We start from the raw sequence: 27,950 nt of genomic DNA, 5'->3' as shown, positions 1-27,950 counted from the left end.
AAGAAACAATAAAATGTATATAACACATTGCAAAATTGTTGATTCAAAAGCTATTTAAAGATAGAAATACTTGTCTTCCTAAATATAGGAAAAATTTGGTCTAACATTCTCATTTCCTTCTTGGTAAAAAGAAAAACACATTATTTTTGGCAAAGATAAACTTGTCAAGGCGATGTCACTTTTTGTTTTCAAGTTTTTCTTCATCTCTTTCAGGTAAGTCTGGTAAATGTGGTTGTTAACTACGTCAAGCAAAACAAATGAATAAACTCAAATCAGATAAATTACATATAATTTAAAAATTAAATATTTTCACAAAAACAAAGCAAAATAAAAATCAGTAAGCTATTATCTACTTTGCAGTACAGTGGGAGTTTTTTAAAACCTAAAAATAACCTGTTGCAGTGAAAAACAAAAAGCTATTTGGTTTTCCTTTAAAAGCACTGTGTGCATACATATATGTAGATATGTAAACAGCACACATATTTGTACAAGTAGTTTTTTGGGGGGTTGTGTTAGGGCTCCCCTGCCCTGTCAGGTTCAATCAAAAGTGAGGGATACAGTCTGTCAGGCTTTGTTGCTATCGTGGCCGGGTGCCAGCGAGTTGGTTCGGACACACAGGAAGCCCTGTAAGGCTTCCAAGGAGCAGCTCATGGGTCCAGTGCTTATCCTACAGAAACACACTACTTTGGAAGGACACAAAATCCTTACAGTCAGAACAGTGTTTTCAAACTGAATGATTAGCAACCAGCTAAGAGTGCAAGGAAAGGGAGCTATAAAACGTTTAAACGTTAACAATCAGCCACTGAAGCTCAAGCAATGGGCAAAGACAAGGCTGACTAAGGAAGGCTGGGGCTATGGGACGTTCTAAAGCAAATTTCAAACAGAGAGCAAGGATTGTGGGATGCAGGAGAACACTAGCACTTCCCACGAAGTTTCCCTTCATAAAGCTCATGGAAAAATTCCCCCTTCAATTCCATCTTCCCACAAACTTTCTGAAGCTCCCCGGTACATAAGCACAGTCAATAAGAGAACAAAGATGAGTGCTCTCTGAAGAACCTGTTGGCTGTTCTTGCTGTTTTATGTGAGTCTTTTACACTTCTTGGTAAAGATCATAATTAAATAGAGCCAAAAAGAATTTGAGAAAGGTAGATTTTGAAGGCATGTTTAAGTTTATAGAAAAGACAATAATTTTTACAACTCGAAATGTTCCAATACTGGATAGAACCTTAGAGGCTCTGAAGATAAATCAGCTGCGCAGGGAGATCTCCAAACCCAGAGCTGGACAGTTGATTTGAAGGAACCTGGAAATTATGGTTGTTTTTAAAGGTCCATAGCCCATCCACCAAACAATACACAGTATATGCAAAATAACTGCTAGAATGTGGCTTCTGAAATTTTGAGGGCAATCTTGTAAGATTTCAACATTTACATACTATCTTACTAATGAACGGTTTGGTTTTTAATCTTGTGCAAGATAATCCAAGACAAAAATACAGTTTAAAGTCTGCTAAAATTTAGGAATTGCCTTTAGCAAGCAGCCAAGCCAAGGCAGTGTTGCCAAACCCTCAGATTGAAATGGTTTGTCATGAAGGTGTGTTAATCAGACTGCAGTGAACTTAGTTTTGAATTAACAAGAATCTGCGTTATTGTTCACCTTTTCAAGAAGCGGCCTATTTAAATTTATCATATGCAGAAACAGAATTACAGATTTCAACAGACAAATAAAATATCCTCCATTGTTGTTTTCAGTTATTTCATTGGCATTGACTGTTTCCAGGAAATATTTCTGTCTCACAACTATCACAACAGTGTATGTGCTATCCAGTAGTGAGCAAGGTAATAAAGTCAAGAATAGATCTGATTTTCACAGTGCAATCACAAAAAGACAGAGACTAGAGAAAGATTGTCAACGGGCGAGGGTAGTGATCAGACTGGCACACATTTCAAAAAAATCCATGGTGTGACTGCCCAGACGAGGTGGAACCGAAGACAGTGTGCTCCCGGTCAAGGAGCCAGTGAGAGAGCCGGAAAGTGAAGGGCTCTCTGCAGTAGTGGAATCAAAACTTGATCTTGGTCTATGCAAGCCAGCAGCAGAACAGGAACGCTGAGGTGTTGAGGAACCAGACCTCTGCTCCACCACCTCATCTGAAAGGGACCAACGCACAATTATTATGAATGCTTTATTCGTCCAGCCCCTCTCTGAAACCGATATACTCAGACTACTAAGTTAAAATACCTGAAGAAGAGCCACTTGGATAAGGACATCATGATTGGTAGAGGGTCAGGGAAAAAGAGGAAAGCCTCAGCAAGATGAACTCACACAGTGGCTGCAGCAATGGCAAAGCGCAGGAGATACTGTGAGGATGGTGGACGGGGCAGTGTTTTGTTCTGCTGTACACATGGTTTCTATGAGTTATCAGAACTGACTTGATGGCACTTAACAAGAGCCACTTTATACTGAATGTCACCCATTTCAGTATCTTAAGAGCAGGAGTGGCAATACTCTTCCCTCTTGCCATCATAAGAGGCAACACTAGCCAATCACTACAAGACACACACATTTCCACACAACCAAAACATGGCCCTGGCCCCTAAGTCCTCAGCATAGTATTGGCCATTAACTTTGAAATCAAACCCTGAAGAAAGGAGACTCTTGGCTACTTATTTTCTTGCTGTATATCAATAAAAAGAACTATTAAGATCAAAGTGGTTCTGAAACTTCACAGCACATTGGAATTGGGAGGGAGGATCTTACTAGAACCGCAGACACCAAGTTTCCCAGAATCCATCTCCAGAAATGTTATTTTGATAGGTGTGGGGTGGCCATCCCCCAAATCTGCATTTTATTCAGACTGCTAGGTAATTTTAATGAAAGTAGTCTGGTAATTGACTACTTTTATTACTGATAAAAGTTCAAAAAGAAATTTAAATTTTATTAAAGTTTATAAAAATAAACTTTAAATACTCCATTTAAAGTTCCCAAATTCTAATTTAATTTCCACTCTTTTCCCACCAGCACCTGACCCTTGGTTCATTCTGTTTTTATCCTACTTGGGTCTCAGAACTGAGTCAATCATATTTTACCAGGTTTGACTCTTGGCACACAGTAAGTACTTGGGCATGCCTGCTTTACCAGAAATCATTTGGCTCCTAGATTACTATGAGTCTCAAGGAACCTCAACCCATATCCCAAAACCAGTGTAGCTGGTCTCTTTGGCCATCCACATGAGGGACGTGGAGGAAGAAGAATGCTTAAGTATTATAATGCTAACCAGAAGAGAATATGGAGAAACTTTCCGAGAGCCTGAAAACAGCAGTTAATCTTATATAAAAATCACTTACCTGTTGTTCCTTATTTACCTCCATAGTTAACACTTTAAATGACTTTTTTACGCAAAGGGCAAATTATATTCCATGTGTCTTTTGTTCATTTCATTTCACTTATATTTTGTTTACATGTAGATTACTTAAAAACTAGAAGACACACCATGCCTCTGCTATGATTTTAATACCTTGTTAATTAGTACCAAATTTTATCTTTTAAAGCTCATGCCTGCATAACTTCTTACCATCAATGCTTTTGAAGTCCAAAAGATAGCTTCTGTTATCAACCAGGTAAAGCTGTAAGCTCATTTTCACGTAATTGCCAGTCACTGGGTTCTTTCTTCTTACACGAAGATGATATGCATTCACCACCTAAAATGAGGAATTCTCTTTTAGGAAAAACAATAAAAATAACAAACTACAAAAGGTTTCCTTTCTTACTGCAAAATATTGTCAAAAACAAACAAAATACAACCGATAGAGGTGGAGTATTCCTGCATGATTCTTTTTAATGTGCACTTTGCAGGTACTGGTGGTGTGGAAGTATAATGCTTGCTTTGCCTGGGGGGAAATCTGGGCTTAATCCCTGGCCAATGATCTCATGTGCAGCTACCAACCCATCTGTCAGTAGCAGTTGTGAGTGGCTATGATGTTAAACAGGTGCCAGCAGAGCGTCCAGACTGAGATCTTAGGACTAGTTAGAAATTTCTGGTGATTACTTCCATAAACCAGCCAGTGAAATCCTACGAATCACAACAACCCAGTTCACAAGCAATCATGGTAACGGTGCAGGACAGGGCAGCGCTTCACCCAGTTGTGCATGAGATGGCTATGACTTGAAGGTCAGCTAACTGGAAGCTACAACAGTTTAGAATGAGGGGCTTCAACAGGTTCGTGGAAAAACTCAATTATTTTTTCAGTCAATTTTTTTACAGAAAATTTCTGAAGCTCCCTCACATTATTTAATCCTGTAATACTACAGCACTTTTCATGTAAGGCAATAAAAATTTAAATTTTTAGCATCCAGCTTTCATTCCAGATACAAATCTATTCTAAAACACCAATAATAATTCTGGTTTCCTGAGCCTTTGCTTGAACACGTCCATCTAAAAATACGAAGTAGAAGCCCTGGTGTGGTGCTATAGGATAATGCACTGGGTCTGCAAGGTCAGTTTGAGTCACAAGGTTGGTGGTTCAAACCCACCAGCTGCTCCTCGGAAATCCTATACAGGGATACTATGAGTCAGAACCGCCTCAACGGCACATAACAACAACAACAAATTAATTGTCTGTATCAGGCACTATATACCAGGTCTTGTCACAAAACTGAAGTACTGCAGTAATGCTTGTGACTGTGAGGTAGACATTAGTAGTCTTTTAAAGATGAGAAAACTCTAGCACAGATACAGGTAATTCTGAGTTCTCAAAACACTTAATAATTACTTCAAATTTTTTCCAGTAAGAAAAATTTAAAGAAGTCAGCATTTTTCTAAAACAATGAAATAAAACTGCTTCAGAAAAGGGAGATCTATTTTTTAAATGGTGTTAAGAAAATGTCTAATTAGTTCATCCCATGTACAACTAATGAAATGAAAATGACTGATTTGTTCACAAGTCATTATATCTACATGATACATTTGAATATTTTTCTTCTTCTTTACAAAACAGAAGAAATAGGAAAACAGTTTGTAGTCCTCAAGAAAGGAACAGGAGGAAAGAGGGTATCTAATCTGAAAAAATGCTTTCCTTCCTACATACATTCAACTAGAATTGAAATTAAATTGTGGGGTTTTGTTTATTTGTTAAAGTAAAATGTAGGCCTTGTAGGGTCAAGAAGGAGTCCTGGTATGGCACTGTAAGATAAATACCAGGCTACTTACTACCCACAAGGTCAGTGGTTCACACTCACCAGCCACTCCTCAAAAATTGTATACTGGGTAGCTAAGAATCAGAACCAACTTGGTGGCACTTAACAACAACAAGGGTAAGGAAAATATGCTAAGGATAAAAGTATCAGTCAAATAAGAGCTTTTCTCACCCTAGAGAACAGTATTTCTGACTGAATTAACATAGCCTGAGGATATCATCTGCACTGATCACTAGCTGTCAGTCACCAAAACAAACAAAAAACTCCCTTAAAAAAAGAAAAAGAGTGAAAACACCAGTGTGGTATGCCATCTGTGAGGCACACAGCCGTCGGTTTATTGCTAGGCTGCATGCTGAAACAAGTGGGCTATTTTCTCACTGTTTCCTGGTCAGTAATGCTATTTTATAATTCAAAATATGCAGGTCCCCCCCCCACATCATCAGGTTTCATCTTTATATAGGTCTCTTTCATTTGTTCTGAATGAACACAGTATATATTATTAGAAATAATGGGATTTCGATGCATTTGAGTTACGGTGTTGGAGAAGAATATTAAAAGTACCATGGACTGCTAGAAGAACAAACAAATCTATGTTGAAAGAAGTACAGCCAGAATGCTCTTTGGAAGCCAGGATGGCGAGATTTCATCTCTCATCCTTCAGACACATTACCAGGAGGGACCAGTACCTAAAGGAGGACATCATACCAGGTAAAGTGGAGGGTCAGCAGAAAAGAGGAAGAGCTGCATACTGGCATCAGCAAAAGGCTCAAGCTTAACAAAGACTGTGAGGATGGTGAAGAACCAGGCAGTATTTCGTTCTGTTGTGCATAGGGTCACTATGAGTCAGAAGTGTGACTCGAAGGCACCTAAACAACAACATCCACCAGAATTATCAAGACTATTCAATTTATATCTAAATCAAAAACAAAATTTTATTGACCTCAACACTCAATTCAGCAGCTTCACAGCTTACTAGATAGGAAAATGGCTTCAACAAATGATTTTCAAGCACCAAAATTTCCTACCTTCCATTCAAAATCCAGCTGTTTCATGGCTCGGTAAACTTCGGCCATAATGTCATAGGGTTTGCTTTGACTTCGAATTCCAAGATGCCATTTGGCTTTTTTCACAGCTAAAGATTTGGGCTTCGTGGTATTCAGCGCATCCAGTGGACATCTCGCTTTGGGGCTGTCTGCTATAAGAGGTGGCATCCTTTCTGGATGAGGTTTCAGGCCTGGGGGAATATGCATGGCACTATCATCCATAAAAGAACCAGTTGGGGGACTAGAGGCGAGGTAGAACTCACTGGCTTGGTTCATTATTCTCCGATTGTCAATGATAAGATGATAAGCCACGGCCAGCTGGTCTTGAGGGTCACCGCTATATAAACTGTTCATGACTTCTGATTCTGTACACTCAAATTTTTCACACACTTCTTTCACAGCCTCATCATCAATGACATTAGCATCATATGAGGGATCTTCAGGAAATAAGTAACTGGACAAATCTTGCTTAAACCATTCATGCTCTCTAGGAAAAACACCACAAAACACTATTGTAAGAACATTTGCTGGACAAGTCCTAAAGAATTTAGATATGGAGCAATAAAGCTTAATAGAATCAGAAAGACATGGTCTCTAGTTCTATAGTGCTAGCTCTCCACTTACTTGCTATGTGACTGACCCTGGGCAAATTAATTAACCTCTATTCTTGAATAACTCTGGTTACTCACACTTGGGTATTAAGCTGACAGGTTCTTGAAAATGAACAAAATAAGCCTGTCACTTAGTATTTGTTGCCAATGATAAAATTCAAGCTTTCAAGCAAAAAGTTAGAATTTTAGATAATTGCATCCACCCCCTTGAGCTTGACAGCTTCTCAAAACTTAAAGGCTTTTCTAATGAGGCTGACAGTGATCACAGTGAGTATGAGTTTCCGATATTGTATAATGAAATGTGTCATCGTATTTGCCAACGCACAATGTTGCAGAATCATGTGAGGGGGCCTCATGATGTTCACAGAAAACTTCCATCATCTTTCAATTTCATTTTTATACCAACTTTTTGAACCCTCTGGTGCATGGATAAAAGATCTATCCAAGATGCAAGGTAGACCAGTGGGTTTTAATACCCAATAGATTAAAGTTCAGTGATGTATTTTCTGATTTGATACTGCATCCAGCATGTGAAATAAGCTTGGTGGTGGTGGGGGGTGATGGTGGAAGTGTGCTGTCAACTTGGCTGGGTAGGGTTTCCAAGGCCATAAATCTTGATGGGAGCAGAAAGCCTCATCTTTCTCCCGCGGAGGGAAGCCAACTGAGAACTATTAAGTAAACACCAGAATGATTATAAGTTGACCAGGCAGCAAAGAGCTGAGGAACAAGTATTTCCAGCAAAACAAAAAATAACGTCTGCAGAGACTGTGAGACAAGAAGCAGTTCTGCCATTTCAAGGAACTGACCTAAGGGCAAGACCAAGTAGACTTGCTGGAACAAAGCAATACTCACAAAATGCTGAATAAAATAATGATTAATACATAACGACAATAATGAATTCATTAGTGTGTGCTTATTTTCTATGTCACAGGAAACACTGATAAGCATATGCCAATCAAAATAACCTGGTATGGCACTGTAGGATAAGCACTGGAAAGCTAACAGCAAGATCAGCAGTTCAAACCTACCAGCCATTCCTTGGAAACTCTATACAGGGTCGCTGTAAGTCAGAACCAACTTGAAGACATACAACAATGACAACAACCAAAATTACTCTGCTAGATATTAATTCTTTTTCAAAAGAAACAGCAGAAGGCAAGCAGTCGTGCTACGTGTCTAAGATTTTTTAAATATCAATGACGAATGGGGAAGATGAAGGCTTTCAAAATGAATTTTAAAAATCCATTCTTCTATAAAAGCAATTAAAATTCTGTCAGAAACTGTCAAAATAAACTTCTTAAGGTCTTTGGAAACTAAACAAAGGCTTGCAATAATCTATGGAGTTCATTTAGCAAGAAAATCCATTAAACAGTGACTTTTGTAAAAATTTTGACTTGCCTTATTCCCATTCCCCAGTAGGCTTGAAATCCAGTAGTCTCATAATCACCATAGCTGGGATTATGTTGTTGTGAGTTACATAGTAGGGCACTTCTGATCATAGTCTTTGTAACTCTCACCAAATGACTGAGTTGTTGATAAGTGCCGTCAAGTTGGTTCCAACTCATGTAACTCTGTATACGGTTTCCGAGGCTATAAATGATTGTGGGAGCAGAAAAGCCTCATCTTTCTCCTACTGAGCAGCTAGTGGGCTCAAACTGCCGACCTTGTGGCTTGCAGTCCAGTACTTATCCTACCAGCCCTGTTTCCCCAATGATTGAGTTGTTCTTATTAAGTGCCACTGAGACGGTTCCAACTTATAGCAACCCTGTATAAGGTTTCCAAGGAGCGACTGGCGAGTCTGAGCCACTGACCTTGTGGTTGAAACCAACCTTTTAGGCCAGTGCTTTACCCCACAGTGCCACACCAGGACTATGCAAATGTGAGGTGTTTGTGAATAATGTAAATGAGATACACAACACCCATGTGGTGGTAGGACCATACAGATAAGTCATATGGAATCCTAATGTGGGAATGGTTAGTTTTAGCATCCCAGTAGGCTTAAAATGACCCATCCCAGAGATGAAAAAGGGGATCTCACTACCATCGGAAAAAGGAGCATGAGGAGCATGTCCTTTGGACACCGAAACTCTTCGATCCAGAAGACAGAGCTGAGATACCTGAGCCAGCAAGAAGCAACAGCAGAGAGGTGGCAGCAACAGAGGCAGCAGAGCCAGGAATCCTGCTGGAGACAGCATGGTGGGCTTCTCAGCCCAGAGAATGAGAAAGCTGAGTGCCCTCTGGAAGAGTGGGATATTTGTTGGAAAGCTAGCTTTGCACCCCCAGAGAGCTACAGTGGCAACCCTTCAGTCTAAAGCTTATTGGTACAGTAAAGTGCCTCTGGACATTTATCAGCAGAGCTTTATAACATTTTCTCAAGCAGGGCAGAGGCCAAGGGGCTGCAAGATCTGGACCGGCCTGTGGATGCTGCTGATACAATGCCATCCTGATTAAAAGAACTGTATCCTGAGCCATTTCTGATCCTGAATTCTAACCTGTTACACTTCGCTAGTAAGCCCCCTGACTGTATTGTGTCTGAGTTCTATATGGCTTGTTGTTGTGAAGTGCCGTGGCATCAGTTATGACCCACTACGACCCTGTATAGGGCTTCCGAGGAGCACCTGGTGAGCTTGAACCACTGACCTTGTGGTTCAACCCGGCTTGGCAGTTCAGTGCATTAACACAGCGCCACACCAGGACTCCTCTGTATGACTACTGCAACAAATTATCACACCCACCAGAGAAACAGTACTATGGGAGGTTGGTGTAAAAGTTGGTCAGAAGTGTAAAAGCTGGTCAAAAGCATGTGTGACCTCACCTCATTGGAACTGGTCTTTGGTAACTGATGCTGATGAGCTTGATTTTCTCTTCTCCCCCAAGGCTAAAGGAGGTCAGTAACTTTCCCCCACTCCACTGTTAAACCCACTAACCGACTGAGGGTGAGGAATACAGAATAGATTTGGAGTTCCCCAAAAGTTCCATCTCCAAATAACTGTCATTATTTCACTTAGTTCAAATAGTCTGTTCCCATTTGTCAAAAGGAAACAATCAACTACATTTACTTACCACTGCACCTGCTTGGGGTAGCAATAACAGTAGGAACAATCAAGAAGTTGAAGGAAAAATTACAGAGTAAGAGTTACACAGAAGGTTTTGAAAAACTCATAAAATCTTAGGAACCCAGAAGGCCACACACAAGTGCAGGACTTCTGTGTCTGCCCAGGAATTATCTCACGACTAGCTGACTTGATGCTCTGTACAAGTAGGAAGTGAAGCCTGAGGCACAATTGTAAACTGCCTTCTCAAGCATTGAAGACATACTCCAGAATGTACACAGAGTCGCTCAGTAAAGAAAGAAGACTTACTAAGACAAAGGAACCACTGCCAAATCATTAGTTGATCACAAAAGTAATCAGCCACACACTTCATTGGTCACACTAAGTATACAGACTTAGGGAATCAGTTCAGGAAAATCTCTAAACACACAAACAGAGCAACAAGGAAATGGAAGATTTGAACAACAATATAAACAAACTATACCTAACAGACACCTATAGATGTTTCCACCTAACAAGAACACAGACACTTCTCAAGTGTACATGAAACAATCTTCAGAAAAGTCCCTATGTTAGGCCATAAAACATGAGTTAAAATCACCAAAGTATATTCTCTGAGAACAATGGAACAGAATTAGAAATAAATAACATTTAAATAGAAATATCAACTATCTGGAAAATTTACAGTATGTGGAAATCAATGAAGAAACAACAAGGGAAATGATAAAATACATTGAGAAGAACATAAACAAAAACACAAATTACCAAAATTTATGGAATACAGCTAAACCAGCTCAGAGAGAAAGATAGAGCTCTAAATGCCTATATTTAAAAACATGAACGATCTCAAATTAATAACCTAATATTTTACCTTGAGACAATAAAAGAACAAATTAAACCCAAAGCAAAGAGAAGGAAGGAAACCATAAAACTAAAGATCAAAATGAATAATATAGAGAAGAGAAAAACAATAGAGGAAATCAATAAACTCTAAAACGGATTCACTGAAACTATCAAAAAGACTGAAAGACCTTTAGCTAGAAAGAAAAAAAGAGGGAAGAATCAAACCGCTACAATCAGGAATGAAAGAAAGGACATTATTACCAAATTTACAGATATAACAAGGAGCTCTGGTAGCATGGTGGTTACGAATTGGGCTGCGAATCTCAGGGACAGCAGTTTGAAACTACCAGCTGTTCCATGGGAGAAAGATGACACTTTCTGCTCCCATAAAGATTTACAGCCTCGGAAACCCTGTACAGGGTCGCTATGAGTCGGAACCAACTCCACAGCACATAACCACAACAGGATAAGAACTTGACTGCTAATGACAAGGCCAGCAGTTGAAACCCACTAGCTGCTCCTCAGATACTCTATACAGGACTATTGGTCAGAACCAACTCAACAGCTCTTGATAACTCTGAACAGTATTATGCCAAATAAGTAAGATAAACTATAGAAAACAGACAACTTTCAAGAATGACACAAACTAAGAAAATGGACTCAAGAAGAAATAAAAAGTATGAAAAAACCTGTAACAGATTTAATTAGTAATCAAAAAACTTTCCAGTAACAAAATGCCACATCTACTTTCATTGTTGAATTCTACCATTCATTTAAAGTATTTACACCAATCCTTTACAAAATAAACCAAAAAAACAGAATAAAGAATATTTCCCAATTCATTCAAGGAGTCAAGTATTACCCTAATGCCAGACGGAACCAGGTATCATAAGAAAATATTACAAATCAATATACCTTTACTGGGCATATATATATGAATATAGATACAAAACTCTTCAAATAAAATTCTAACAAACTGAATCCAGCAGCATATTAAAAGGATTAGATGAGGCTATGTCAAAAAACATCGCTACAAAATCATAGAAACCTTTATTTAAACACCAAAATAAAAAGCTACTGTTTCTCTACTACATGCTTCTGAAGGCAGTATTGCCATCTCTGTAACCCATCCCCAAAGAATTCTATAGTCTTTGATTTACACCAGTATACCAGACTTCATCTCTCATATTTTGGGCATATTATCAGGAGAGATGAGTCCCTGGAGGGCATCATGCTTGGTATAGTAGAGGGACAGAGAAAAAGAGGGAGACCCCCAATGAGATGGATTGGCACAGTGGAAGCAACAATGGGCTCAAGCGTAGCAGCAATTGTGAGGAGGGTGTAGAACTCATAATCCACATAAACTACAAGGGCAGTGTTTCACTCTGTTGTACACAGGGAAGCTGTGAGTCAGAACCTACTCCACAACACTTAACAGCAACAACAACAACAATGAAAGTAAGAAGAGTGTGGTACTGAGAGAACTTGCAGACATATTTTAACACGTTATGCTTAGAATAAACTCGTGTGTGTACGAATTATAATCCTAGTAACAGTAATACTTTTTGACTTAACCTCATATATCATTATCAAGTGGGATTTATCCCAGGAAAGCAAAGATGATTCAAAATACAGAAAAAAAAAAAAAATCAATATAATACAATATCTGAAAATCAATATAATACAACAAACACCATTTCATAAGAATAAAAAAAAAAATCACATGATCATCTACAGATAAAACATACAATTTGACAAAATTCAACACTCTTTAAAACCAAAAAAAAAAAAAAGTCTCAAAAGACTAGGTTTACAAGGGAATCCCCTCAACCTAGTATAGGGCATCTATGAGTCCTAGGGAGGTACTGTGGATTAATGCACTGGACTGCAAGGTCGGTCCAAAACACACGGTCGGCAATTCAAGCTCACCAGCCACTCCTCGGAAACCTTATACAGGGTCACTATGAGTTAGAACAGACTCGATGGCATTTAACAACAACAACATGAAAAATGATCTACTTAACATATTTAATAGTGAAAAAGGAACAAGACAAGAATACCTAATCTTGAAATTCTATTCAATTATACACTAAAAGTAGGTGAGAGGGCAATTAGGCAAGAAAAAGAAATAAAAGGCATCAGCTTGGAAAAAAAATAAAAACAATCTCTTTTCACAAATAGCATGGTTTTTAAGGTAAAATCTGTGAAAGCAGAAACAAATTTAAGGTGGAAACCTGTCAGGGGAAAAGAAAAAAAACAACAACCCTCAAATAGTTTTCATTAAGATAAGCAATAGAAAAAAGACAACACTGCTCCAGTCACAGATGACAAACTTGCAGGAACCAGAAAAGCAAGGCAGTCCTGTCAAGTTCTGGCTCTCACAGGTTTCACTGTATGTTGAAATGGTCACGGATGTAATTTTACTTGGATCCACAATCAATGTCCATTTAAGCAGCAGTATACAAATCGAACAACATGCTACACTGGGTAATGTGCTGCAAAGTAACTCCTTAATTGATGTCAGTTTGAGGACTAAACTGTATCTGACCCGAGTCATGGTATTTCCAATTGCCTCATATGCATGGAAGAGCTGGAAAATGATTAAGAAAGATAGAAGAAGAATTGACGAATTAGGATTATGGTGTTGGTGGAAAATATTAGCTATACTACTGATGACTGTTGCCAAACGTCATCGAGTCAGTTCCAACACATAGCAACCATGTATAAGGTTTCCATGGAGCGGCTGGTTAGTTTGAACTGCTAATGTTGCCATTCAAACTAACTATGTGGTGTAGTGTTTATAGTCTGCCATAAAAATGAACAAATCTGTCTTGAAAGAAGTATAGCCAGAATGCTCCATTTAAGTGAGAACTTGAATTGAAGATGGTTAAGACTCTGGAAATTTTATCAGGAAGGACCATGTTCCTGGATAAAGTCATCATGCTTGGTAAAGTGCAGGCTCAGTGAAAAAGAGGAAGATCCTCAATCAGATGTACTAAACACAGTGGCTGCGACAATGGACTCAAATATAGGACAATTGTGAAGACAACGCAGGACCAGGCAGTTTCATTCTGTTAGATATAGGGATGCGATGCTGTTGTTAGGTGCCATTGAGTCAGAACCGACTCATAGTGACCCTATGCAAAAGAAAATGAAATATTACCCAGTCTTGTGCCAATCTCACAATTGTTACATCTGAGCCCATTGCTGCCACCACTGTGCTAATCCATCTCATTGGGGGATCTTGCACTTTTTCTCCGATCCTCCATTTTACCAAACATGATATCCTTTTCCCATGATGGTTCCTCCTAATAATATGTCTGAAGTATGAGAGACAATGTCTGGCTATCCTGGCTTCCAAGGTACATTCTAGCTGTACTTTTTCTAACCCAGATTGGTTTGTTCTTTTCACAGTTCATGGTCCTTTTAATATTTTCCTCCAACACCATAACTCAAATGCATCAATTCTACAGTCCTCCTTATTCACCATCCAACTTTCACATGCATATGAATTTATAAAAATACCATGATTTGGGTATGACATACCTTAGTCCTCAAACAGCTTCTTTGCTCTTCAACACTAAAAGAGATCTTGTACAGCAAATTTGCCTAATGTAATAATCATTTGATTTCTAGGCTGCTGTTTCCATGAGTGTTGATGATTAATCCGAGCAAAACGAAGTCTTCAACAACTTCAGTCTTTCCGTCATTTACATGGATGTTGTTTATTGGTATATTAGAGAGGTGTATTGTTTTCTTTACAAAGAGGTGCCACCCCTATTGAAGATCCTCATCAGTATTTTAAGTCCTCTGCACTTTCAGCAGCAAGGTTGTATCATCTGCATATCGCAGGTTGTTAATAAATCTTCCTCCAATCCTGATGCCACATTCTTCATATAATCCAGCTTTTCAAACTATGTGCTCAGCATACAGACTGAATAATTATGGTGAGAGAATACAACTCTGGCACACACTTTTCCTAATTTTAAACCATTCAGTGTGCCCTTGTTCTGTTTGAACAACAGCTTCTTGGTCTAGGTACAGGTAGGTTCCTCATACTTGGGGACACTCGTTCTCCAAAATGATGTCCATAACTTGTCAAGATCTACTAAATCAAAAGCCTTAGCATAATCAATAAAGTACAAGTAAAACAGCTTTTTGGTATTCTCTGCTATGGTATTCAGCCAAGATTCATCAGACATCGGCAATGATACCCCTTTGCTCCACTTTTTTGTTTGATTCCAGCTTGAACCTCTGGGAAGTTCTCCATAAATGTACGGTTGCAGCTATTTTTGTATTATCTTTAGCAAAAATTTACTTGCATGTGATACTAGTGATACTGTCTGATGATTTCCACATTCCATTGGGTCACCTCTCTTTGGAATGGGCACAAATATGGATCTCTTCCAATAAGTTGGCCAGGTAGTTGTCTTCCAAATTTCTTGGCACAGATAAGTGAGTGCCTCCAATGAGTCATCAGTTTATTGAAAGATTTCAATTTGTATTCCATCAATTCCCAGTGCCCTGTTCTTTACCAAAGTCTTTAATTCACTTTGGACTTCTTCCTTCAGTGTCACTGGCTCTTAATCATCTGCTACCTTTTGAAATGGTTGAACATAGATCATTTCTTTTTGGTACAGTGACTCTGTGTATTACTTCCATCTTCTTTTGATGTTTTCTGCATCATTCAGTATTTTGTCCATTGTTGCTGTTATTGTTAAGTATTGCTGAATTGGTTCCGACCCATAGCAACCCTGTACAGGATTTTCAAGGAGTGGCTGATGAACTTGATCTACCAACCTTGCACAAATAATCCTTCAACATTTCAAGTCGGAGTTTGAATTTTTTCTTCATTTTCCAGTTTGAGAAATGCTGAGTGTGTTTCCTTTTGGCTTTCTAACTCTAGGGTCTTGTACATATCATTGTAATATCTGACTTTATCTTCTCGAGCTGACCTTTGAAATTTTCTGTTCAGCTCTTGTACCTCCTCACTTTTTCCATTTGCTTTATCATCTCTGTGCTGGAGAGCAAGTTTCAATGTCTCTTCTAACATCCACTTTGGTCTTTTCCTTCTTTCTTGTCTTCTTGATGACTTTTGCTTTCTTCCTGTATGATGTTCTTGATGTCATCCCACAACTCTTCTGGTCTTAGGTCTTTAGTTTCTAATGTATCAAATCTGTTCTACAGATGATCTCTAAATTCAGGTGGGATATGTTCAAAGTCATTTTTTGGCTCTCGTGAACTTGTTTTAATTTTCTTTAGCTTCAGCCTGAACTTGCATAAGAGCAATTGATGATCCTACCACAGTCTGCCCCTGGCCTTGTTTTTTGCTGATGATATGGAGCTTTCCCAGCATCTCTTTCCATTGTTGTTGTTGTTATGTGCCGTCGAGTCAGTTCCGACCCATAGCAACCCTATACAGGGTTTCCAAGGCTGTAAATCTTTACGGGGCAGAAAGCCTCATCTTTCTCCCGCGGAGCAGCTGGTAGTTTTGAACTGCTGACCTTAAGGTTCACAGTCCGATTTGTAACCACTACGCTACCAGAGCTCCTTCCATAGATGTAGTCTATTGGTTTTCTGTTTATTCCATCTGGTGAGGTCCATGTGTATAGTCATCTTTTATGTTGTTTTAAAAAACGTATTTGAAATGAAGAAGTCATTGGTCTTGCAAAATTCTAGCATACGATCTCCAGCATCATTTCTATCACCATGTAAATCATACTTTTCTAACTACTGATTCGTCCTCCTTTTCATACCTTTGTATTTTAGTCAGCAGCAATTCTTGATTACATGTTTGATTAATTTCAGACTGAAAAAGTTGATAGAATTCTTCAATTTCACCCTCACTGGTTTTAGTGGTTAGTGCATAAATTTGAATAATAGTGGTATTAACTGGTCTTCCATGTAGGCAAATGGATATTTTCTTATCACAGATAGTGCTGTACTTCAATACACATCTTGACTTTTTTTTTTTTTTAGGATAAATATGACATCATTCTTCTTCAATTTGTCATTCTTGGCAAAGTAAACCATGTGATTTGTCAGTTTCAGCTCACTGATAACTAAGATATCGATGTTTATGCATTCCATTTCATTTCTGACAATTTCTAATTTTCCTAGAGTCATACTTTATACAGTTCATGTTATGATTATTAATGGATGTTTATAGCTGTTTCTCTTCATTTTGAGTTGTGCCCAATCAGCAAATGAAAGTTCCAAAGGCTTTACTCCATTTGTGTCATCACAGTCGACTCTATTTTGAGGAACCTCTTCCATAATCGTATTTTGAGCGCATTCCAATCTGAAGGGCTCATCTTCCAGCAAGCACCATATCTGATAATATTCTGGTGCTCTCCATCAAGTTTCAATATTCAATATTCTGGTGCTGAGTGTTTCAATGCTATTCATAAGGTTTTCAGCGACTAAATATTCGAAGTAGTTCATCACTCCTTCCTCCTAGTCTGTGTTTGTCTTGAAGCTCAGCTGAAACCTGTCCACCATGTGTGACCCTGCTGCTATTTAAAAACCTGTGGCATAGCTTCCAGAATCACAGCAACATGTAGGCCACCATTGTACGACAAACAGACAGACAAGTGGTGAAGTACTGCTATCAGTAATTATTAATTATTTTCTTGTAATTGTATTTTACGATTTTAATCAAAATTTCCCCAAAGAAGTGAGTATGAATAAATATGAAATTGCTGAAAACTTCAAATTCCCACTACTCTAATAATAAGTGTAGAGATGAATGTCACATGACTGTGTGTACATTAACTCATCCAAGTAGACTGTTACCTAGATTTTTCATCTAAAACCTATTAATATAGCAATATCTCTTTTAAAGCAACAGAATCAGTACTTTTAATATTCTAAACATATTATCTTAAAAATGGATACAAGCAGGTGCAAATATATCAGCTAGCCTAAAAATTTTTTTCTTAGGGAAAGCCAATTAAATGAATTATTCATTCTTAAGAACTATGAACACAAAATATTTGTGCCTATGTTCATTTCCATAACTAAATCTGGTATTTATTGATACTTTCACATATTTATGTATGAGGCACAGAAGACTGAAACAGACTAGGAAAGAAAAGGGTACATAAATAGAAAAGGATCAGCATTTGCTTGCAAAAGAGATTGGCATCAGTCACATAAACAATGACCTCAGCTCTCAACTATTCCAAAGATAAAGTCTTAAAGTAGTCATTCTGGCTTATGAAGAAAAGGGGGAAGAATTCTGGTAAGATGTGAAAAGAATGTGTTTGTAAACAAACATCTGATGATATGATGGGCAAGAAAAAAACAAAACCTCTCAGAAGCATGTCATGATCGGCCCCATGTACGTGGAAAGCAATGCCGACTTGTGTGTGCTATAAAAAGGTCAGATTCACTAGCTACTGCCATTTCCCAAAGCTTCTCGTATTACACAAGTTCCTTCACATAAATCCACTAGCTGCTATCTTGGAGAATCAAAAACTTAGGAAAACATTTTCTGATGCTTTATTTCACCAACCATACATAAAGTTTATAAATCTCATACTGTTTTTCCATTTAAAATTCACTCAGAAGCTTAGGTATTTTTAGGCGCTCTGGTAGCACAGTGGTTACGAATCGGGCTGCGAACCACAAGGTCAGCAGTTCGAAACAACCAGCTGTTCTGTGGGAGAAAGATGAGGCTTTCGGCTCCCATAAAGATTTACAGCCCCGGAAACCCTGCACAGGGTCACGATGAGTCGGAACTGACTCCACGGCACATAACCACCACCACCACTTAGGTATTTTTGAGGATTTCTAAGGATACACTATAACTTTTCTGAGGGTGTGTGTGTATGGCACATTCCTTACCTTTCATAGTTCACAATTTAAGAGAGAGACATATTAAGAAATAACTAGATGCGAGAAAAAAAGTAGAAGCAACTAGCATTGCCTAGTGGAATCAGAGATCATTTCAAAACTGAGGTGACATATGAACAGAATTCTAAAGGATAAATGGAATTCTACCAGGTCAAAAGAGACAGAAAAGGCATCAGAGACAAAAGGAATAAAATAAGCAAAGGCATGAAGTCATAAAGAAAAGAATATTTGAAGAACAAGGAAAATTTCAATGTGGCTGAAGAGCTGGTATAAGGAGTGTGGTCGTAAGTAGAGGAAAAGGAAACTACAGGAGGATTAAGTAGGTTTTTCCTTATACAGGGCTGTGTGCAGTAAAGTGTGAGCAACAAACAAGCAGTTCATAGATTAATGACATAATGTAGCTTTTGCAAATAAGCAAAATCCTTATCAAATAAAATGCTACAGAGTAGCGTAGCATAAACCAAACCAAACCCACTGCCACTGAGCCAATTCTGACTCAAAGTACCCCGACAGAACAGACAGAACTGCTCCTTGGGTTGTCCAAGGCTGTTAACCTTTGTGGGAGCACAAAGCCTCATCTTTCTCCTACCAGAGGCTGGTGGGTGTGAACTGCCAACTTTGCAGTTATTAGCTAAACCAATCAATATCCATCCCAAAGTGCCACTTGGCCTTCTCTTAAAGTAGACCTGCAGTCAGGGGAACTACGATTAATATTATAAAATGTGCAAAACAGTAACAAACAGAAATCACCGTATGTCTTTGATGGTTGCTCGTTTCAGAGGATCAACTTGTAGCATATGCATCAGAAGAGTGGCAATAGAGCGATTGAGGTATTCTGGGATATAAAAAACACCCCCTCGGATCTTCTTAAATAATGTAGGCACATGCTCATCATCAAATGGGAGGGTGCCACAAAGAAGAGCATACAAAATAACACCGCAGCTCCAGATGTCAACTTCAGGACCAGCATACAATCTAAGCAAAGAGATGACAACACAAATCTGAAATGCAAGTGCCTCCTTTTCTCACCATACATACGTGCCTTGCTTCTGCATATGCACAGAACAGGCAAGGTATAGCTGCACTTCCAACATCTGTCACAAGTTCATGACCACTCCTCAACACTCAGTGATGGCTCTTCTAACAGAATAACCAATCTAACCAAATACTATTCATGTTTGAACAGCAAAAAGGTTATTTCATTCATCTCTCAGAAACATGTAGCTGAAACTTCCAAATTGACTAATTAAAACATAAAACTTCCCATGGTTGGTTTTTGATAGCCTTAGACGACCTTGAAATTATATATAAAAAATGACAGCATATAGGTTAAATCTTTTCATCATAAAAACATTACAAAAGAGAAAAAGCACATATAATGGAATTCCTATCTTTGGTGTACCTATTTTAAGGAATATTTTAAACATTAAAATACCGACCTAGGCCTGTGATACTCTGACAGTCCTTACCCTGCACCACATTATCCTTAGCAGCTAGTACTTTCATTCTAACTGCACACTGGCTCCTGCAACTAAGATTAGTTTCTTTAATGCTTTGTTCCACATAACCTATGTCATTTCCTTTCACTAACCTTTCAGCATTAAAATTCCTCTAATAGCACACCAAAAAACTCAAATCTGAGTCAGAGGTAACAAAACATAACTCTACAATTACAATGAAAGAAATATAATGTTTCTAGAAAAAATGTTGTCCATCATATGCTTTCTTGCCCACACTCCTAGTATATGCTACTTTACAAATCTTCTTAAATTGTTTTCATACAAATCTACTGATTTTTTTTAAACCAGAAATTTATCACTCTAGAAAAATGTGAGTTTATCACTTCAATCTGTATAAGAAACATTTTTTAAATATAACAATTTTAAGTAAATTACGTGAGTAATTACATGATCTCTCCCTATATAGTTTGATTTCATGAAATGACAATATTATCCCAAAAAACACTCTTTAAAATACAAAATAGAAAACAATACTCTAAGGAATATGTAAAATATCTAAAGGACTGTCTGATATATAAAAATAATAACATAAACTTAAATTCAATAAATGCTTCCTCTCTTATCTGTACTCTTCTAAAATGAAAGCGATGTTAAAGCAAGGGATTTCAGAAAATTTCTTAAAAACATTAATAACAAAATCTGAATTAAACATTCTTAAAATTTTTTTGATATACACTTTCTACCCTTCATCAGCTGCAAAATAAATGTACTATTTGTTTCAGCAATGTTAAAAACATTATATTCTAAAGAGAATCTACTCTAGTCAAATGCTACCAGAATGAATGCAAGATTTAAAAAAAGCTTACTCTCGTGTGTGATAAATTATTACCTGCCTGAGATGACTTCGGGGGCTGCATAATTTGGAGACCCACAACTAGTTCGCAGAAATTCACCATCTGACATCATATTCGACAATCCTGAAAAGAAAAATAATGATTTACCTAGAGCCAGATACTTTTTTTAAGTTGTTGTTGTTAAGTACTATCAAGCTGGTTCCGATTTATAGTGACCCTGTACAAGGTATCCAAACAGTGGCTGGTGGATTTGAACTGACAACCTTGCAGTTCAAAAAAGCCTTTTGGTTCAGTGCATCAGCGCACAATGCTACACCAGGACTTTTCAAAATAGATGCAAATTAATACAAGGGAATAATCTCAAAGCTTAAATGTTCTTCCATACATCTTTGGAGGGGGCTTCAAAATTTCATGGAAAAGGGGCAAAATGATGAAAAATTCTTAGACATTATCAAACACCTTGAGGAAATGAATTGCTGAGCCTGGGGGCTCAGGACCACAGTCTCAGAGGACACCATAGTCCACGGACATAGCACACTACCCAAAGGTAGCATTCTACAATCTATTTGGTTAGTTGTTGTTATTGTGGTTAAGTGCCTTTAAGTTGGTTCCAACTCATAGCTTCCTATATAGGGTTTCCGAGGAGCAACTGGTGGCTTAGTAATGACTAGGATCTTAAAAGTTTATGAGTCAAAAATAATCTAAAGTGCCACTAATGGTCTCTCCATGTATGAAGGATAGAAAAAGTGATAAAAATAGAAGATACATGGAATCAATTCTCCAGTGGATTAATGGAACATGTGAACATCAGGCTCAACGACTCTGAGACCAAAGGAACTAAATGGTGCCCCATTAACTGTTCTGAAAGGGATCACATCTGTCCGCTGGGAAGAGACTATTCAGAATGCTTATACCACGACAAAAGCACATTACAGGTCTAAGTGGAACTAAATTCCGTTTCTAAATAAAAATACTGATTCACCATACAAATATGAGGTCATTCTAAACTATATTAACTATAAGGAGCTCTGGTAGCATAGAGGTTATGAATCGGGCTGCTAACTTCAAGGTCAGCAATTTGAAACTACCAGCTGTTCCATGGGAGAAAGATGAGGCTTTCTGCTCCCATAAAGATTTACAGCCTCAGAAACCCCATACAGGGTGGCTATGTATGAGTCAGAACCAACTTCAAGGCACATAACCACCAACCTCCATGTCAAAATTGGAGTCCTGGAGTGGTGCTGTGGGCTAATGAGCTGGACTGCAAAGTTGGTTTGAACTACAAGGTCAGTGGTTCAAGCTCACCAGCTGCTCCTTGGAAACCCTATAAAGGGTCACTATGGGTCGGAACCAACTCAACAGCACTCAACAACAATAACATATCCAAATTAAAGTATCAAAATTTTATTTACCCACTTTTATCATTGAAAATAAAATACTGTCAAAAGTAGAGTTGACAGTGATGACACAGATGGAGTAAGCTTTCAGGATGTTCATGTGCTGACTGAGCACAACTCAAAATAAGGACAAACAGCTGTAAGCATCCGTTAATAATAGGAAGAAGGAAAGTACAATGTATGAATCTAGGAAAACTGGAAGTTATCTAAGATGAAAAGGAAAACATAAACATTGATATCCTAAGCATTTCTGAGCTGAAATGGACTGGCAGAGGCAATTCTGAATCTGACAATCACAGGGATTACTATGCTGGAAATGACATATCAAAGAATAGTATCACATTTATCATTGGGGAAAAAAAAAAATTTCAGGACCTATCTTGAAGTACAACGCTATCTGTGATATGAAAATATCCATATGCCTAAAAGAAAGATCAGTTAATACAACAAATCATTAAAATTTTCACAGCAACCACTAATGCCAGCAATGATGAAACTGAATAATTCTAACAACTTCAAGTTAGTTTGAACCGCAAGGTTGACAGTTCAAGCACACTAGCTGCTCCTCAGAAACCCAATACAGGGTTCACTGTGGGTTGGAATCTACTCTGTGACACTTAACAACAACAAACCAACTTCTTCACTCTGATAGTAACTGAACAGGCAATCAAGATATATTGATAATTCCTGGCGTTTGGAATGCAAAGCTTGGAAAAAAAGAGGTAGGATCAGTCATTGGAAAATATGGCCTTGGTAACAGAAATGATGCTAGAGATCATATGACAGAATTTTGCAAGACCAAAGACGACTTCACTGCAAATAAATATTAAGCAAACAATGTAAAACACGACTATACACATGGACCGCACCAAACAGAATACACAGAAATCAAACTGACTACATATACGAAAAGAGAAGGTAGAAAAGCTCCATATCATCAGTCAAAATAAGGCCAGGGGAAGATTGAAACAGACCAGCAAATGCTCATATGTAAATTCAGCCAGCAGCTGAAGAAAATTAAAGTAAGTCCATGTAAGCCAAATTATGACTTTGAACATATCCCACCTGAATTTAGAGATCATCTGAAGAACAGATTTGATACATTAGACACTAATAACCACAGACCAGATGTTGTAAGATGGCATCAAGAACATAATACAGGAAGTAACCAAAGGGTCATGAAGAACACAAGAGAGAATGAAAATACCAAATGGATGTCAGAAGATACTCTGACACTTGCTCTCCAGTGTAGAGATGCTAAAGCAAATGGAAGAAATGAGGAGATAAAAGAGCTGAACAGAAAATTTCAAAGGTCAGCTTGAGAAGACCAAATCAAATATAATGAAATGTGCAAAGGTCTGGAAATACAAAACCAAAGGGAAGAACACAATCAGTATTTCTTAAGCTGAAAGAACTGAGGAAAAAATTCAAGCCACGGCATGCAATATTGAAGGATTTTATGGACTAAATATTGAATGATGCAGAAAGCATCAAAAGAAGGTAGAAGGAATATGCAGAGTCACTGTACCTAAAAGAAAGGGTTGGTATTCAACCATTTCAAGAGGTAGCATATGATCAAGAGCCAATAATATTATAGGAAGAAATCCAAGATGTACTAAAGGCATTGGCAAAGAACACGGTTCCAGGAAATAATGGAATATAAACTGAAATATTTCAACAAACTGATGCAGCACTAGAGGCACTCACTCATTCATGCAAAAGAAGTTGGAAGACAGCTAGCTGGCCAACTGATTGGACGAGATCCACATTTGTGCTCATTCCTCAGAGAGTTGACCCAACTAAATGCATAAATGATCGGACAGTATCATTAATACTGCACGCATTCTGCTAAACATAATTCAAATACGGCTGCAGCAGTACACTGACAGGGGATGACAGAGGCTCCAACTGGGTTCAGACGGGGTCATGGAATGAGTGATGTCATTGCTGATGTCAGGTAGATAGATCTTGGCTGAAAAGTATTTCAATTGGGTGGATCATGACAGGCTATGGACAACATGAGTATTCTGGAACACTTAATTGTGCTAATGAGGAACCTGCACATAGACCAAGAGGCAATCATTCAAGCAGAACAAGGGAATACTGAATGGTTTAAAATCAGGAAACATATGAGTCAGGGTTGTATTCCTACACTGTACTTCTTCAATCTGTATGCTGAACAAATAATTCAAAAAGCTGGAATATATGAAGAAGAATGTCTCATTAGCAACCTGAGATATGCAGATGATACAACCTTGCTTGCTGAAAGCAAAGAGAACTTATGATACTTATTGATGAAGATCAAAGACCATATCCTTCTGTATGCGTTGAACCTCAATGTAAAGAAAGCAAAAATTCTCACAACTGGACCAATAAATAACATCAAGATAAATGCAGAAAAGCTTGAAGTTGGCAAAGACCACTTCATTTTGCTCAGATCAACCATCAACACTCATGGAAATAACAATCATGAAATCAAACGACATACTGCATGAGGCAAATGAGAGGCACAAAACCTCTGAAGTGTTAAAGAGCAAAAATTTCTGTTTGAGGACTAAGGTGCACCTGACCCAAGCCACATGTATTTTCAATAGCCTCATATGCATGCGAAAATTGGACAATGAATATGGAAGACCATAGAAGAATTGATGAATTAGAGTTACGATGTTAGAGGACAATATCATGGTCTACCAGAAGAACAAACCAATCTGTGTTGGAAGAAGTGCAGTCAGAATGTTCTTTAGAATCCAGGATGGCCCAATTTCATCTCACATACTTGGACATGTTATCAGGAGGGACCAGTTCCTAGATAAGGATGTCAAAAACAGAGAAAGAGGCCCAATTTGACGAACTGGTACAGTGGCAGCAGCAACGGGCTCAAGCATCACAATGGCTGTTAAGATCGGCATAGGACCAGGCAGTGTTATGTTCTGTTGTATATAGGGTCGCATGAAAGGGCACCAACTCAACAGCACCTAACAGCATACTGAAAAAGCACAACAGAGACTAATGCTTTTTCAAACTCTTCTTTCAAAGGTCTTTAAAAAAAATCTTCAAGTACAAATAATACAGGCTCGATAGAAACAGAGTATGTTCATGATGCTTTTAATTTGGAAAGTTGTAATTCAATATAGAAAAAAAATTAATTGAAAGAAAATTTAATTGAATTATAGTACTAAATCAGTTTCAAAATTTAGAGATGACAAATAAGAAAACTTGTTGTTGTTTGGAGTTACTAAGTGTGTTGTAACTCATAGCAACACTTTGTACAACAGAATGAAACACTGCCCGGTCCTGAGTCAATCTCACAATTGTTACGCTTGACCCCACAGCTTCTGCCACTGTGCCAATCCATTTCATTGGGAGTCTTTCTGTTTTTCACTGACCCTCCACATTACCAGCATAATGTCCTTACCCAGCAACTGGACCCTCCTGATAATATGTTCAAAGTATGAGAAATGAAGTCTGGTCATCCTGGCTTCTAAGGAACATTCTGGCTGTACTTTTTCCAGTACAGATTTGTTTGTTCTTCTGGCAGTCCATGGTATTTGCAATAGTCTTCTACAACCCCAAAACAGAAAAGCATCAATTCTCCTATTCCTTATTCTCTGTCCAACCTTCCCATGCATATGAGGCTATTGAAAATACCATAGCTTGGGTCAGGTGCACTTTAGTCTTCAAACTGATAGCTTTGCTCATGAGCACTTTAAAGAGACAGAGAGGGGCTGTGTGCTGACAACCGGAGGGCAAGTTTGTAGTGTATACCCTTTGGTTGTTTGATGTTGCATGGAGGGGATTGTAACCTTGGCAATGAAACGATATACGATAGGATGAATGTAAAACTAATGTTCTCCCATGTAAACTATCACATAATTCACAACATTCAAAAAAAAGAGGTCTTGTACAGCACGTTTGCCTAATGCAATACATCATTTGACTTCCCGACTTCTGCTTCCATGCGTATTAACTGTAGATCCATGCAAAATTAAGTCTTTCACAACTTTAATCCTTTAGAATATAACGCTAGTGCACACCTTTCCTGATGTTAAACCATTTAGCATCTCCTTGTTTTATTCTAATTACTGACTCTTGGTCTATGTACAGTTTCCTTATAAGCAAAATCAAGTGTTCTTCTCAATGTTATCCACAGCTTGTCATGAGCCACGCAGTTGAAAGCCTTTGCATAGTCAATAAAGCACAAGTAAACATCTTTATGGTATTGTCTGCTTTCAGTCAAGATCCATCTGATTTCGGCAATCATGTCCCTTCTTCCATGTCCAGCTCTGAGTCCAGCTTGAATTTCTGGCAGTTTTTCTGCCAATGTACTGTTGCAAGCATTTAAAATTATCTTCATCAAAATTTTACTTGCATATAATATTAATGATATTATTCAATGATTTCTGCATTCTACTGGGTCACTCTTTCTTTGGAATGGACACACCTCTCTTTTGGTATAGAGCTCTTCTAATTGGTTGGCCAGTTAGCTGCCTTTCAATTTCTTAGCATAGATGAGTGAGTTCCTCTAGTGCTGCATCAACATTTTGAAAAATTTCAATTTCTATTCTGTCTGTTCCTGGAGCTTCGTTTTTTCCAGTGTCTTCAGTGAGGCTTAGATTTCTTCCTTAAGAACCACAGGTTCTCAATCATATGCTACCTGTTGGAATGGTTGAACAGCAGCAACCACTTCTATATGGTACACAGTGGCTATGTACATACCTTCCATCTTCTTTTGACGCTTTCTACATCAGTCAATATTTTGCCTATGGAATCTTTCAATATTGCAAGTTGAGGCTTTTTCTTCCTTCAGCTTGAGAAATGTTGAGCCTGTTCTTGGATTTGGTTTTCTAAGTCCAGGTCTTTGCACATTTGATTATAGTATTTGACTTTGCCTTCTCAAGCTGCCTTGTAATTATCTGTTTAGCTCTTTTTGCTACTCATTTTGTTTTCGCTTTAGCATCTTTCACTAGAAAGCAAGTTTCAGAGTCTCTTCTGACATTTCATTTTAATCTTTTCTTTCTTTCCTGTATTTTCAATGACCTTTAGCCTTCTTCCTGTGTGATATTGTTAATGCCATTCTACTGCTCTTCTGGTTTTCAGTCATTATTACCTAATGCATCAAATCTGTTCTTGAAATGGTTTCTAAATTCAGGTGGATACGTTCAAGATCATATTGTGGCTCTTGTGGGCTTGTTTTAATTTTCTTGATTTTTAGTCTGAATCTATCTGTGAGCAATTGATGGTTAGGCTTCACAGTTTGCCCCCGTCTTATTTTGGCTGATAATATGGAGCTTTTCCACTGTCTCTTTCCAGAGATGTAGTCAATTTGATTCTTGTGTATCCTACATTGTTTAAAAAAATATTTGCAATGAGTAAGCCACTGTTCTTGCAAAATTCTATCATGAGATCTCCAGCATCACTGCTAGCACCCTTCCTCCTCTTTGTTTCCACGCTTTGCATTCCAATCATCAGTAAATACTATTAATGCATGCTGATGGCATGCTTCATGGATTTCATACTGACAAAATTGGTGTTGCTGTAGTTGTTAAGTGCCATCAAGCCAGCACTAACTCATAGTCACCCTATGCACAGCAGAACAAAACAATGTCTGATCCTGGGCCAACCTCACTACCGCTGCCACACT

General features: G+C 38.1%; 1 protein-coding gene across 1 annotated transcript in view; it reads right to left on the bottom strand.

Annotated features, from left to right (window-relative positions):
* Positions 1-1,486: 1,486 nt before the first annotated feature.
* The window catches only part of PRKAA2 (protein kinase, AMP-activated, alpha 2 catalytic subunit), a 109,426-nt gene continuing 82,962 nt past the window's right edge, over positions 1,487-27,950 (bottom strand). The window contains exons 5-9 of the mRNA XM_006839818.1: positions 20,948-21,035; positions 19,349-19,573; positions 6,217-6,721; positions 3,570-3,696; positions 1,487-2,145 (exon numbers count right to left, since the gene is read on the bottom strand). Of these exons, the coding sequence (XP_006839881.1) occupies positions 1,907-2,145; positions 3,570-3,696; positions 6,217-6,721; positions 19,349-19,573; positions 20,948-21,035 (1,184 nt within the window). The 3' untranslated portion in view covers positions 1,487-1,906. The remainder of the gene's footprint in view (positions 2,146-3,569; positions 3,697-6,216; positions 6,722-19,348; positions 19,574-20,947; positions 21,036-27,950) is intronic.

The sequence above is a fragment of the Chrysochloris asiatica genome, unplaced genomic scaffold (assembly GCF_000296735.1).
Source record: "Chrysochloris asiatica unplaced genomic scaffold, ChrAsi1.0 scaffold00026, whole genome shotgun sequence".
In the NCBI taxonomy this organism is placed as follows: domain Eukaryota; kingdom Metazoa; phylum Chordata; class Mammalia; order Afrosoricida; family Chrysochloridae; genus Chrysochloris; species Chrysochloris asiatica.
The sequence above is the reverse complement of the archived record's forward strand: the minus strand, read 5'-3'. Positions and strand labels throughout refer to the sequence as shown.